The sequence below is a fragment of the Ostrea edulis genome, chromosome 2 (genome assembly GCF_947568905.1).
Source record: "Ostrea edulis chromosome 2, xbOstEdul1.1, whole genome shotgun sequence".
In the NCBI taxonomy this organism is placed as follows: domain Eukaryota; kingdom Metazoa; phylum Mollusca; class Bivalvia; order Ostreida; family Ostreidae; genus Ostrea; species Ostrea edulis.
The window spans coordinates 24,871,702-24,888,073 of record NC_079165.1 but is presented as its reverse complement, the minus strand read 5'-3'; the positions used below and the strand labels follow the sequence as shown (position 1 = coordinate 24,888,073).

General features: G+C 37.4%; 1 protein-coding gene across 1 annotated transcript; it reads left to right on the top strand.

The window, feature by feature from the left end:
- Positions 1-1,112: 1,112 nt before the first annotated feature.
- On the top strand, positions 1,113-3,403 carry LOC125679554 (E3 ubiquitin-protein ligase TRIM36-like). The gene is made up of 2 exons (XM_056156477.1): positions 1,113-1,198; positions 1,323-3,403. Exon 2 carries the CDS (start codon positions 1,353-1,355, stop codon positions 3,009-3,011), a length of 1,659 nt encoding a protein of 552 aa, XP_056012452.1. The 5' UTR covers positions 1,113-1,198; positions 1,323-1,352; the 3' UTR covers positions 3,012-3,403.
- Positions 3,404-16,372: the final 12,969 nt, after the last annotated feature.

Below are 16,372 nucleotides of genomic sequence, written 5' to 3'. Positions count from 1 at the left end.
CCTCTTGTTTATTTTATGCTATAGAAAGTTTTGCAATAAAGCATGTTCCAATGAAAGAGAAAACATATATCTGTTTAATCTCGTGCTCTTTACATTTTGTCGAAAGTTCAATAGAGCAATGGAAATGGTATTCACAATTTTCATGGAGTGTATTACTCTATACTGTTACTTCAATAACTTGTGTAGCAAACCAAAGGATTACATAAAATATTTTAGTATAAGCAATTATTAGCGTAAATCGTTAGTAAAAGTAAGTAGTAATAGTAAAAGTATCTATTGAAGATTACATCAAATCTTATAACATAATTTGTCTATATCAACTATGATACATAATGATAAATTTCTGTAATTCATTGGTATACAATATTTAATGTTCCTGTGAAAACCTGGATTGATATATGTAAACGTTTACAAAATAGCATTATAACTGGCTACTATATAATTAAAATGTTGATGAATCAGCTTGTTTCATACAAACTTGTTTTCTATGGATGAGATTTATCCTTCATTCAAAACCTAGCGCTTCTAAAGACCTATGCATTAATTATTTGTAATTTGCTTATAAACATGCGATGATATACATGTGTAAATAACTTATTTAATATAAAAATCCATACACTCACCGGTATCGCATATTCTGTGTTGCCAGTGGTTGCAGCAATTGCACAGAAGTGCATGTTGTCGTGAAGATACAGTTCGGGAACACACAACACAACAGTTGGAATCCATCTTCTGAATGATTTCCATTTTTTTCAAACCAAGCTTATATTATTTAAGGATCAAACACCTTCGCGATTAATTAATATGCTCACCATTATAGAAGTTGCTGAGCTATTTGTGTGTTTAAGCGAGTCATTGTTTTTATAATGATAATCATACTATTGATTGATGTCGATAGTTGAAACCAGAATATAAGGTTATGTTCTTTAAAGATCAAACACTTTCGCGGATAAGTATCTGCTCATCATTAAATTGACCGAGTTATATTCTATTTATCGATAGTCCGACTTTGTAATAGTCCGACTTTGTTTTGGTCCGAGTTTGTTATAGTCCGAGTTTGTTATGGTCCGACTTTGTTTTGGTCCGACTTATCTGACAGCGGTAGATAGTGTATACAGGCTGACACGCCGCACAGGTATTTAATTCTAAGGACTAGACGGAAGGTCGAAAGAACAGGGAGGCCATGTTGGATTTTAAGGTGAGACTAAATTATTATCATAGTAATGACCGCTATGATTTATATCACACTATAATTCTATTTCGTTAATTGTTTTAATCTGTCAAAATCTTTAAATGAAATTCTGTTTTTATTTAATTAACAGTAAACTTCTCGTGTGATCCCGCCATCAGAAATGCATTCCCGGCGCAGTGCTCAGGAAGTCCTACTGTGTGACCTCTGTGAAACTGTCCCCCTACAAAGTCATTGTGAACTTTGTAATATAAACTTATGCAAGGCCTGTGTTGGGGAGCACCTCTCAGATTCGTCTAAAAGACACAATGTTGTGCCCTTTTTACACATAAAGTCTACTCCTAACTACCACAAATGTCCAGACCACGCCGATAAACACTGTGAAATTTACTGTGAAAAATGTGGTATTCCTGTCTGTTTAACCTGCGTCACTTCAGGTAAACACAAAGGTCACGACATATCAGATATTCTGGAAAAAGTCAGCGCTAAAACAGAAAGTTTACAAAAAGATCTAAAAGAATTAGAGACGAGAATGTATCCCCGATATGAAGAAATGGCGTCTAATGTCGAAACTGAGAAAGCCGAAATAGAAACGAAATACTGGAAACTGACGACAACTGCCGATGAACAAGGGGAAATCCTACACCGGGAGATTACCGCCATTGTCAACCAGCGGAAATCCGCCATTGCAGAGATGAAAACTAAACATCTGGACGCGCTAAATAAAAATACAGAAAAAATCGCACAGAAAATGGCGGAACTCAAACAGATCATGTCCGACTTGAAATCAATCCTAAAATCAAATGACGTCTCCTTAACCTCTACTTACAAATCTAGGAATTCCGAATTTAGAACATTACCACCTAAAGTCCGCGTTACAGTACCAAGTTTTACTGCTCAGAAAATAAACAAAGATCAGCTCAATGAAATGTTCGGTTCTCTGCCGCCATTATCCATTAACACAGAACATGGCGACACAATGAAGTCAGCAGAAGCTGTATCGTCTCCTCCAGTCAAACCACTGCTTGATGAAACGCGCGTCACCGCCACCATAGACACTGAGTATTACAGACTATTCAGTGTTAGCTGTCTGAGTGAAGATCAAGTCTGGACATGCGTGAATAGCAAAACCATGAAGCTGCTCAACCTCCAGAGTGAACTACTGACATCAATACAAACCAAGTCAGGAAACACACCACAGGACATAACAGTGACACGGGACGGAGATCTTGTTTATACTGACTATAATGATAAAACTATAAACTTAGTTAAGAATAAACAGATACAGACCGTGATCACACTACAGGGGTGGGGACCTGGCTATGTCTGCTGTACCGCGGGTAACGGCCTCCTGGTTACCATGGTCAGTGATGATGGAGAACAATTCAAAGTCGTGCGTTACTCCGGCTCCACAGAGAAACAAAGCATTCAGTTTGATGATCAGGGTCGTCCTCTCTATTCATCTGGTACCATTAAATACCTCAGTGAGAACAGGAACCTGGATATCTGTGTGGCTGACTTTGGCGCTAGAGCAGTAGTGGTGGTCAATCAGTCAGGAAAACTCCGATTTAGATACACTGGTCATCCCTCTAATACCCAGCAATCATTTGATCCAGCCGGCATCACTACAGACAGCCAGAGTCACATCCTGACAGCAGACGATGACAATGACCGTATCCACATCCTAGATCTGGACGGACAGTTCCTCCATTACATTCACTGTCATTTAGAACGTCCATACGGTTTATGTGTGGACATCAGAGATAACCTCTTTGTGGCTGAGTGTAACACTGCTAAAGTGAAGAAAATCCAATATCTATAAACACAGCGTTAATTACACAGCTCTACAGTGTTAATTACACAGCTCTACAGCGTTAATTACACATCTAAAATCAGCGTTAATTACACAGCTCTACACAGTGTTAATTACACAACTCAACACAGTGTAATTTACAGAACTGTGTTAATTCCTTCTACTTGTTACTTACATCTGTGTTAATTACATCAGCTTGTTAATTACAGTCCTGTGTACATTACAGCCCGTGTTAATTACAGCCCCGCGTTGATTACAGCCCCCTGTTAATTACAGTCCTGTGTTTGTGATGTGCAACATGCACTTGTGTTTGTGAGTTTAACAGAGCAATAATTTGTTTGTGAATTAATTCAATATGTGTTTTATTTTACAATGTATATATTAGATAAACATGATACAGAGTTCAGTCTTACATTATTACTGAGTACTTACTTAGATTTGTAGTACTGTAACAGAGAGTGACCCCAAACGTCCAGTCTTCATCACAGATCTTCAGATTCAAGGTCACCGTCTTCTGTTTACCATCAATAACATCACACCACTTATCTAAATCTCCACGTCCTACAAAATAAACAAAGTGTAATCATATCAAACTGAATTGTCAAGGATAATCTGTGATATGTAAATAAAGTAGATATGGCTGAACCGGGAATCCAATCCAAGGCCCTTTGTTCCCATGATATGACTGGACCAGGAATAGGACCGGAGACACCTGTATTACTAGTCAGGTGCTCTAACCACTGAGATACCCAGACTGATATCTATGGTTTGACTGGACCGGGAATCAAACCCGACACCCCTGTATTACATAAGTAATAGTCAGGTGCTCTAACACACAAAACTATCCAGGCCAATATCCACAATACAAAGTGAGCTTTTCCAGTTGAAATTTATCTGTTGTTATTGACTTTTTACATTATCATCTTCTCCACAACCACTTGCAGGGTGTCCTGCCACTTTTGGTGTAAAAAATATAGGATTTATTTTTTTTTTTTTTACAGTTTATAGGGCAAATATAGAGATTTTTACAGCAGATTTAAAGAAATAAATGGGGTATTTATTAAAGAATTTGTATAGAAGTATGTTTCTGCATAAAAATCTAGCAAACATAGTATTTTACTGGAGAAGAAATAATATTAAACATAAACAAAGACAAAATCCTTTCAGATGTGGACAGTTTTCTATCCAATAGACAGATGTGGACAGTTTTCTACCCAATAGACAGATGTGGACACTTCTATCCAATAGACAGATGTGGACAGTTTTTTATCCAATAGACAAATGTGGACAGTTTTCTATCCAATAGACAGTTCTTATAAAATCATCATAGTTATTCTCTTCATAACAATCTAATTGAATATCAATCTGGCATCAGCTCCTGGATTTTTTGTTTTTGTTTTCATCTTTTTTTTAATATCATTTTTAAAAAAAGGTCTGTCATTTTTTTGGATATACAGTAAAATATCTGTATCTCGAATATGGTTTATCTCGAATACCCTGCTTGAATCGAAGTCAACCGCTGGTCCCGACTATTTTCCCTATATAAATGATTTAAAAAACTTCTGATATTTTGAACACGGTAATCTCGAATACCCCGCTTATGTCGAAGTATTTTCAAGGTCCTATCCCTAAATTCACCTGGTTTATCTCGAAGTGCAGTCAATTTCCTGCTCTGCTTACCATACCTGGCGTCGCAAGTTACAAATTCACTCCATAATGTTGGAAGGCTTCACTAATCATCAAGCTGTTGAACCATTTATTGTGACCTGGGTCTACTCGGAAAAGGCGAGTGTGGATTAGCGGTCATTAATTATAACTGATGTAGCCGCAGGTGTGAATTTGTAACTTCCGACGCCAGGTATGGTATGGAGAGCGGAAAATTGACTGCACTTCGAGTTAAACCAGGTGAATTTAGGGCATGGGACCTTGAAAATACTTCGACACAAGCAGGGTATTTGAGATTACCATGTTCGAAATATCAGAAGTTTTTAAAATCATTTATATAGGGAAAATAGTCGGGACCGGCGGTCGACTTCGACTCAAGCGGGGTATTCGAGATAAACCATATTCGAGATACAGATATTTTACTGTATATCCAAAAAAATGACAGTCCTTTTTTTAAAAATGATAAAAAAAAAAGATGAGAACAAAAACAAAAAATCCAGGAGCTGATGCCAGATTGATATTCAATTAGATTGTTATGAAGAGAATAACTTATTAAATTGCATCATCGTTATTCAAGCACACTTTGACAATTTTGTGCGTTTATCTAACCCGCATGTTAACGATATAGCGTGTGTCATTCAAAACACCATCCCTGGAATCGGGCGTGTTAGTTCATAATTGGCGGTGGAGGGTGAACCACAATAATGGACACAAGTTTTTACGGCGATGTATAGGGAAATGTTTTTGAAATTCTTCATCTCAAAAACAGCAGGGTCATGATTATGCAAACACGTTCAGATTGTGCAGGTGATTCACATAAACAAATCATTTTCAAGTGTAGCAGGTGTGTGGATTCAAGTGTTTTATAAGCCTGTGATTACCGCCGGGGAGGGGGAGGCATAATGTCCTGTCCTGTATGTCTGCCCCCTACTTTAACATTGCTACTAACTTTTGAATTGTAAGTCATATGGCTCTCATATTTTACATATCGGCATTCTATGTAAAAAGACCTTCCTGATATTACCAGAGATTTCAACCTTGTGACCTGAACCTTAGCGTTTGATTTTTTTTTAATAAAGGAACCCAATCTTAGACAGTATCTCCTGAACTATTTAAACTACGGTCTTTAGATTTTGTATAAATTCCTTCGGACAGAATCTTTCATTTTACACCATTGTCTTTGACTTTGCAATCTTGACCTTGAAGTTTGACTTATATTTCAAAACTTCAGGTGAAACTTGAACCTTGCTCCTCATCACTTTTGAATTGTAAGTGATAGGTCATTCATTTTTCATGTGTGCATTTCTTGTGACAAAACCTTGTTAGCTATCAAAGTTTTTACTTGTGACATTGGCTTTGGAGATTGACCAGCTTTTAAGAAAACCTCATCAAGGTCATATCTCTGGAACTATTTAAGCTGGGGCTTTCATATTTTGTATACAAGATTCTTTATCACAAGACCCTTTGATAAAATGATATTTGATACTGTGACCTTGACCTTGAAGATTCACTCCAGCTGCAAAATCTTTATTGGAACTTCAACTTCTGATAAGTTTTGAATGGAGAGTAAGAGATCTTTCATTTTACTAGATCCAAGAGACCTTGAACAATTCTATATGACCAATCACTTCATGTTGAATTCTTGAGTCGGAGAGGAATTCCGGATGATCTTCAAAGCGTAGCTGAGAGCACACTGATGTGTTCAATGTTATAAATTGACAGTGTCAATATGATTTTATCATTTTATTGACACATGATTTAAAAAATACTTGATTAGAATGAAAATAAGCTGTAGTGTGGATCCTTTTAACTTTTATTTCCGATAATATACTGCGTCCCACAAGCCTTATTGGTCACCTGAATACTAGTGAAAAAGTATTGACACTACTCCCACAGGCTATGAAATCTAGAAAAAAATTCCCTGTTCTGAACATCTAAGCTAAATTCTAATGTTCAGCAACAAAGATGTGTTCTTAAAACTTCACTGCCCTCAAAAGTACATACAATGATGAAAGGCTTTAAATAATACTGTAGGTTTATTAACATTAAAACATCTAAAGATATGACTAATTTGGACCCATCCTAAAGTCATAACCCTGGGTTGTGAAATTCACAATTTTTAGTACATCCTTTTCTGCTATTCCTAAGTATGCATTTAGATTTTATACAGTAACAGCAAACTTACACATAAATATTATATACTAAGTTTGGCCCATCCTGGGGTTAGAACCCCTACTCTGGGGATCATCAAATTTACAATCTTGGTAAAGGACTACCTGCTCTATCCATTTACACGTAGTTTCAATTTAGTATCAATAGCACTAAAGATGTTATTTTAAAAGTGTTTAAGAAGATTTTTTGAAAATTGGTCAATTTTGGGCAGTTTTTGGTCTGCCCCTAAGGCCCCAGAGGTGCAGGAATCCTGAAATTTACAATTTATGTTCCCTTTGTTCCAGAAATGTTTCATACCAAATGTGAAAAGATTGGAATGATAGTTATCAAGAAGTTAAAAATGTCTATTGTTCACATTTAATAACTGACCATTTTGGCCCCACCCTCATACCAAATACCCCTTCCCCTGGGATCATCAAATTTACAATTTTGGTAAAGGACTACCTGTTCTTTCTAAATATCTATTTATACTTTCAATTTAGTATCAATAGCACTAAAGAAGATGTTATTTAAGTGTTTTACACATAAACACTATATACCAAGTTTGGCCCAACTCTGGGGTTCCCTACCCCGGGGATCATGAAATTTACAATTTTGGTAGAGGCCTTCCTGCTCTACATCACCATGCATTTAGTTTTGCTTAAACATGTGTGGTTCTTGAGAAGAATATTTTTGAAAATTGGTCAATTTTGGGCAGTCTTTGGCATGCCCCTAATGCCCCAGGGCTGCTGGAGTCCCGAAATTTACAGTTTATGTCCCCCTTGTCCTAAAGATGCTTCATCCTAAATTTGATAAGAATTGGACAGGTAGTTATCAAGAAGTTAAAAATGTTCAATTCTTAACGGACGACGAACAACGCACGACAACCAATTGCAATCGGTCACCTTACTCAGATGACCTAAAAAAACTAGCTGTGTCGTAGCTATACAATAGCCTTTACTCAAGGGTCATCATTTTACAAAAAGAGAAGATTTTTCCTATTTATTACTATGCAATATTTCTGATCCTCTAATATGACTCCACCATTTTTTATCCCCATCTTACTCCATGGTGCCATAATTTGAGAAAACTTGAATCTACACTATGTCAGAAAGCATTTATATAAATTTCAACTTTTCTGGCCCAGCGCATCTTGAGAAGATTTTTAAATGACTCCACCCTAATTTTTATTACCTCCCCTTTGGATGGAGCATGGTCCTCCATTTTGCACAAACTTGAATCCTCTTTACCCAAGCATGTTTTGAGGCAAGTTTGGCTGATATCAGCCCTGTGGTGCTTGAGAAGAAGTCGAAAATGTTAAAAGTTTATGAAGAGACGAAAACACTGATGATGGACAAAATGTGATCAGAATAGCCCACTTTAGCTTTTAGCTCATGTGAGCTAAGGAGGGTTAACACTATATGCCCCAGCCATTGCATGAATGAGGCATAAGACATTTTACATAATTTCATTAACAAACCTGACATTTTCTACAGCAATAGAGCTATCCAAGTCCTACAAAATGTTAGAGTCTTAGGGAAATTATCCTCATCAATCAGCCGGTCGTCTCAAGTAACTGCTACCCTGTAAAATTGATTTCAACATTAAGAACTAAGTAACCAAAATGACTTCTTCCCACCATTATATTATGCTATTAGAACACAAATGTTTACAAAAAATCTATGTAATTATTCTTAATGTACCAAATTGAGAACAATCTCAATTTAAAAACCCGCATAACACAATATCTAATCTCTGTATACAGTGGAGCCTCGGTAATCCGGACGCCATTAATCCGGACGCTTCACCTTCCGGATGATTTTTCTAGGGAACAGAATTTTTATACATTATTTTGCATCATTAATCCGGAAATTCGCGTTCCGGATCTGGACAGTCACTTTTTACTACAAAACGTTATAATGCAATGAAAATTGTACCGTTAATCCGAACGGTAATTTTGTTTAGGGAAGGTCTGTGTCGGACAATTTTAGCAAGGCGTAAATTATAAAGAAAACAAGCCAAACTGTCTAATTGAAGCTATTACCTGTACCCTGTCAACACCTCCCTCCAATTAGGTGGTGTGTGATGATAAGTCCGTTAGATAGCACGTGCCGATCGAGACATTGTATTGCCAATTTTCGCACATAAGATCTTTATTGCATGTAGTGTTGAATTTTGTAAATAAATCTGTAGCATATTATTTTATAGTCTTGATCAATACCCTAATAGTATTAATAAATTAAACATCATGACGTAATGATATTTTTTTTAACTGCTACACATATCAGTTGTACTGATTCGTAAATTGATATTGGCTTATTCAATTCTAAAGAGTGTAGATTATACTTCTAGATTCTGGATTTTATACTGTTGATTGGCGTGAAATATATATGTATGTTCATGCACATGTATATATAGTAAGTTTTTAATGTTTAGAATGTCACGCATGTAGAATGTACCTGTGTATGATTGATTCTTGTTACGATGTTGTAGAGCTTTATTGCTTTTGAATTTTTAAACTCTGGGTAGAAGTGAGAAAATTACCATTTTAAGGAAAATGACAATTAAATTCTGTATGTACCTGTAATGTTAGTTTCACCCTAGTTTTGTTCCGTTATTATCGCATCATGAAAATAATAGGTGCGCGTGACTAGATCAAAGCAGTAGTAGGTCTTGATATTACGAGCTTAAATGATTTCGTTCTCCCGATATTGTCTTGGATAAATATAGAATAAGAAATATAAACTCTGGCAGATTGAATTTTGGTTAAAGAATGCTGTCAACTGACATGATAATCACGAAATTCTTATATCAACTTTGGACGATGAAGATTGTTTTAACAGACCGCCGAACCCGTGAATCGTGACAGATGGAAATTACCGGCCTCTTTAAGAAGTAAAAGTGTGATGAAATGTTTGAAGTGTAAATGATTATGTTACTTTAAGAAGTAAAAGTGTGATGAAATGTTTGAAGTGTAAATGATTATGTTAGTTACTAATGATTTATTTACTAATAGTTACATAAAGTGCTTCATTATTTGTTTTAGTGCATACGGTACACAGTTTTGTATATTTATTTGTAGGGATCATATGTATGTACAATGTAAGCACAGGCCAATACGCTGAACACGTACATTAAATTTTAGTGCTTTGAAATACATGTAAATGTTAACATTATCATAATTTATTTACTAATGCAAATGGTTAAATCCAATGATAGAATGTATTTAATTCACTATGCATCAATAAAGTAGGCACATATCGGTTACTTAAATGCAAAGCTAATAAATATGCGATTCAATTATCCGGACGCTTCATTTATCCGGACGATTTTTCTGGGAACCAAAGTGTCCGGATTAACGAGGCTCCACTGTACATCAAGTCCTATACGACATCAATGAAAAGTTTCTCACTCCTCCCCTCCCAACGTAAATTTCAGAAAATAGTTCTCCATCCCCTCTTGTCTCAACGTAAAGTTCAGAAAATAAGTCTTATCCCTGTCAACTCACTACATACAGTTCTGAAAACAGTTCTCAAACCCATCACGTCTCGACGTCAAGTTCAGAAAATAGTTCTCCATCCTTCACCTTCCAATATAAAGTTGAGATAATAGTTTTCCACCCCTCACCTCCCAATGTAAATTTCAGAAAACAGTTTTCCACCCCCTCACCCCCAACGTAAATTTCAGAAAATAGTTCTCCACCCCCTCACCCCCAACGTAAAGTTCAGAAAATAGTTCTCCACTCCCTCACCTCCCAATGTAAAGTTCAGAAAATAGTTCTCCACCCCCTCACCTCCCAATGTAAATTTCAGAAAACAGTTTTCCACCCCCTCACCCCCAACGTAAATTTCAGAAAATAGTTCTCCACCCCCTCACCTCCCAATGTAAATGTCTGAAAATAGTTTTCCACCCCCTCACCCCCAACGTAAAGTTCAGAAAATAGTTCTCCACTCCCTCACCTCCCAATGTAAAGTTCAGAAAATAGTTCTCCACCCCCTCACCTCCCAATGTAATTAAATTTCAGAAAACAGTTCTCACCCCCTCACCTCCCAATGTAAAGTTCAGAAAATAGTTCTCCACCCCCTCACCTCCCAATGTAAATTTCAGAAAATAGTTTTCCACCCCCTCACCCCCAACGTAAAGTTCAGAAAATAGTTCTCTACCCCCTCACCTCCCAATGTAAATTTCAGAAAATAGTTTTCCACCCCGTCACCTCCCAATGTAATTAAATTTCAGAAAATAGTTCTCCACCCCCTCACCTCCCAATGTAAAGTTCAGAAAATAGTTCTCCACCCCCTCACCTCCCAACGTAAAGTTCAGAAAATAGTTCTCCACCCCCTCACCTCCCAATGTAATTAAATTTCAGAAAACAGTTCTCACCCCCTCACCTCCCACCGTAAATTTCAGAAAATAGTTCTCCACTCCCTCACCTCCCAATGTAAAGTTCAGAAAATAGTTCTCCACCCCCTCACCTCCCAATGTAAATTTCAGAAAATAGTTTTCCACCCCCTCACCCCCAACGTAAAGTTCAGAAAATAGTTCTTTACCCCCTCAATCTCCCAACGTAAAGTTCAGAAAATAGTTCTCCAACCCATTATGTCTCAGCATAAAGTTCAGAAAATAGTTCTCCTATCCTAAGGATATAAGGATTTTCCCCATATGTTTACATGTAAAACTTTGATCCCTATTGTGGCCCCATCATACCTCCAGGGTCCATGAATTTTATAAACATGAATTTGCACTATGTCAGGAAGCTTTCGTGTAAATGTAAACTTCTTTGGCCCAATGGTTATTGAGAAGATTTTTAAAGATTTTGCTGTTATATTTGTATATAAAACTTTGATGCCTTATTGCGACTCCACTCTTCTCCTGGGGGTATAATTTTAAAAAAATTGAATTTGCACTATGTCAGGAAGCTTTCTGGTAAATGCAAACTTTTTGGCTCAGTGATTTTTCAGAGGACGATTTTTAAAAGATTTTCCCTATACATGTATATTTATATGTAAAACTTTGATCCCCTATTATGGCCCTATCCTACACTTGGGAGCCATAATTTTAACAAATTTGAGTCTGCACTATGTCAGGAAGCTTTCATGTAAATTTGTATTTACCTGGCACAGTGGTTCTTGAGAAGAAGATTTTCAAAAATTTTACCTATACATTTGAATGTAAAAGTTTGATCCCCTATTGTGGCCCTAATGAACCCCAGGGGTCATGATTTTAACAAACTTAAATTTGTACTATGTCAGGAAGCTTTCATGTAAATTTCAGCTCTTCTGGCCCAGTGGTTCCTGACAAGAACATTTTTAAACAACCCCGCCCCATTTTTGCATTTTTGTGATTATCTTCCTTTTAAAGGGGGCATGGCCCTTCATTTGAACAAACTTAAATCCCCTTTACCCAAGGATGCTTTGTGCAATGATTGGCTGAAATTGGCCAATTGTTTCTCAAGAAGATTTTCAAAAGGTGTCATTAATGTATTTTCACTATTTCACTATTAACCTCTATTGGAAAGGGGCATGACCCTTCATTTGAACAAACTTGAATCCCTTTGTGTCAGGTTTGGTTGGAATTGGCCCAGAGGTTCTGGAGAAGAAGATTTAATTTTTATAGATGTTAACGTAGTTTCACTATTTTGCTATTATCTCCCCTTGGAGAAGAGTGTGGTCCTTCATTTGAACAAACTTGAATTCCCTTTACCCAAGGATATTTTGTACCAAACTTGGTTGAAATTGGCCCACTGGTTCTGGAAAAGATGAACATGTGAAAAGTTTATGATGACCCCTACGACAACGATGACCCACAATGGCCAAATTTCGTAAGATAAAAATGGCCCCAATGTACATGATTTCAGTTCAATAAATTTTAGAATGTCCCCACCGTTTTACCATAAATGGGGTCATTGGCCTGTTGTGTTTGTCCTTCCCAGGCACCTATGACCCTAATCCTATCCCCCGGAGCCAGACTTCAAACAATTTACAATATGTCAGGAAGGTTTCACATGACTTATAGAGCAGGGTTCGTCATTTCTAGCTCAGTAGTTATATGGAGACGATTCTTCAATGACCCAATGCTATCTTTTTTTATTTGTTGATTATCTAACCTTTGAAGGTCCTTCATTTAAACGATTTTTAATCCTTTAATGGTACTAAGTTTAGTTGAAATTGGGCTATGTGATTGTAGAGAAGTTGAAAATAAGTTTACAGACAGATGGACAGACAGATGTACAACAGACAATGGGTGATCAGAAAAGCCCGCTTAAGCTTATAGCTCAAACAAGCTAAAAAAAGATAAAAATTTTACCAGCTCCATACAAAAGTTTGTCTCCAGAAATGGATCAGATGCTATGGGAACCTCTGTCTGCTTTTAAGAGATACTGGTAAGAACTGCTCCTACTGCAGGGTGTCACCACCTCGTGAGGCCCAGGAAGCTGAAAAACCAAAGTGACAATGAGTGCTGGAATGACCAGAAATCAGAGAGGTACCAGTAAATGAAAGTTTGAGCAAAGTAAAATCCTCATGAATTTTGCCAAAAGAAGCCAGCTTGTTATTTTCTTAACAGGAGACTCACTGCCTTATCAGTCACCCGAGCATTGGTCATAGGACTAAATGGGGCGGTCCTTCGGACGAGATCGCAAAAGCCGAGGTCCCGTGTCACAGCAGGTGTGGTACGATAAAGATTCCTCCCTGCTCAATGGCCATAAGTGCCGAGCATAGGCCTAAATTTTGCAGCCCTTACGACAAGCAAGGGGTACTGAGGACCTATTCTAACCCGGATCCTCAAGGGACCATAATACATCCCACCTACAAACGGACTTACAGATATTGCTGTACCATGGTATGCCCCGTCTACAGACAGACAAACAGACATTGCTGTACTATGATACGTCTCATCTACAGACAAACAGACATTGCTGTATTATTATACATCTCATCTACTGACAGACATTGTTGTTCCATAATACACCCCATCTACAGACGTATATGCAGACATTGCTGTACCATAATACAATTTATCTACAGACAGACATTTCTGTACCATAACACTGCCCATCTACAGACAGGCATACAGACATTGCTGTATCACAATACGTCCCATCTACAGACGGACATACAGACATTGTTCATTAATACACCCCATCTACAGACGGACATAAGAACATTGCTGTGCTATGATATGTCACATCTACAGACAGACATACAGACATTGCTGTACCATAATACACCCCATCGACAGACGGACATACAGATATTGCTCTACCATAATACACCCCATCGACAGATGGACATACAGATATTGCTCTAGCATAATACACCCCATCGACAGATGGACATACAGATATTGCTCTAGCATAATACACCCCATCGACAGACGAACATACAGATATTGCTCTACCATAATACACCCCATCGACAGACGAACATACAGATATTGCTCTAGCATAATACACCCCATCGACAGACGAACATACAGATATTGCTCTACCATAATACACCCCATCGACAGACGAACATACAGATATTGCTCTAGCATAATACACCCCATCGACAGACGAACATACAGATATTGCTCTACCATAATACACCCCATCGACAGACGAACATACAGATATTGCTCTACCATAATACACCCCATCGACAGACGAACATACAGATATTGCTCTAGCATAATACACCCCATCGACAGACGAACATACAGATATTGCTCTACCATAATACACCCCATCGACAGACGAACATACAGATATTGCTCTACCATAATACACCCCATCGACAGACGAACATACAGATATTGCTCTAGCATAATACACCCCATCGACAGACGAACATACAGATATTGCTCTACCATAATACACCCCATTTAAAGACAGGTATATAACATGTTCAATTGGTAATGTACGACAGACTAAACACAATGATGGATGCAGACCAATAGCAATAATCACTCAGGTAACCTAAAAATGCATTCCTGGAGAGTCAGGTACATGTAATCTACTGTTAATTCTGTAGGTAAGTTGACTGTATGTAAACTGGTACAATGCATGCAGCTATAACTCATGTTTTTGACTACTAACCAATTTGACAACATTCAAACAACATTTAATATGTAAAATAACATCATTAGCAAGTGCTGTATTATAATTTACATAGTCTAAGGGAGATAACTGTAAAATTTTCTTCATGAACTAAACTTTTTACAATAAAAATGAATACTTCTCTGACTCTTCTCAGGGCAAATGAGGACACCCACTGATTGCTACACCCCAGCAATTTTCAATAAAGTGTTCAGTCTCCAACAGCAGGCAATGGTGGGGTGGTCAGTTAAGAACATTTCTTCTGCCCATTCATACAAGTCCCTAAAATTTTCAAAGATAAGTTATTGCCAAAATTCAATTTAATTGAGAATGTAAATGCGGCTGAGGTGATCGAGTCACATATGTTGCCAGCTGGTGAATGTCAAGACACTCGGGAAAAATGAGTCCCTACATGAAATCCCTGTTTAGAGTGAGTGGTACCTACTATAACCCCCTGTACACATTATGTACTCGAGGGTGGGTGAGTTGTTCTTGCAACCAGCACCACAAACTGTGTACTCCTTCCTTAAACAGCTGTTAAAAGTGTCACCTCAAAGCATGAAATAATTAAAATGGTGACACAGAATGAACTTTGCTGAATACATGGTCACATACTAGATGACAATGAGAAAACGAAGATGATGTCCACTATTGAGTTAGTAAACCTAGCTCAGACTCATTTTTAAATATCATCTTCAAATTATGTAACAAGAAGACTTGATTTATTTCTTCAGGAGATTATAAATACAGTCAGGGTTCGAAATTACCTCATGTCCATAAGTCCGAGGCTAGTAAAAAACATGTCGGACTAGTAAACTCTCTACAGCACTAGTCTGTACGCACTAGTGAAAATCCGGAAATCAATCTTGAATTGGTTAAGATTTTAGCAAGATTTGTCTGAGTCTCAGATTACCTGCATGGTTCAGTGTTTGCGTGACTATGACATCCTGATCTTCCAAACACATGGAGTGCATTCAAGACCGCCGTTCTTTGAACGAGCACAAATTCCTACAGATTCCGAACTCCGACTACGCATCACGAAAACAGGTTTGAGGTGCAAGAACTGCAAGTAGTGTGACCTAAGAACAAGCATGTTTATGCGCACATGTTCTCGTCATTCGTGACTCTAAGACAGGAGTTCGTAACACTATGGCTCATGGCTTGGTCAATCGAGTGAATTTTATTGACTTTATTGATAAAATTTCTAACTCCTGTGACTCTTAAGAACTGAGCACGAAAACAACGGGAACGTTGATCTCGAATGTACTTATGGACGTTTATAAAAGGATTAACTCGGAGGTTACTGCATGCTTCTGAAGACCTTGAATGCAAAATAAAGTATGGTGGTCTTTTTCTTCTGTAGGTGTCAGAAACTGAATTGTTTGCAACTGTGATGTGTTTGATTTCATTAATTACTATTGAATAAAATGAAGATCATTAAATATGATATACTTGTTTGCCCAACTATCTATTTTGTATT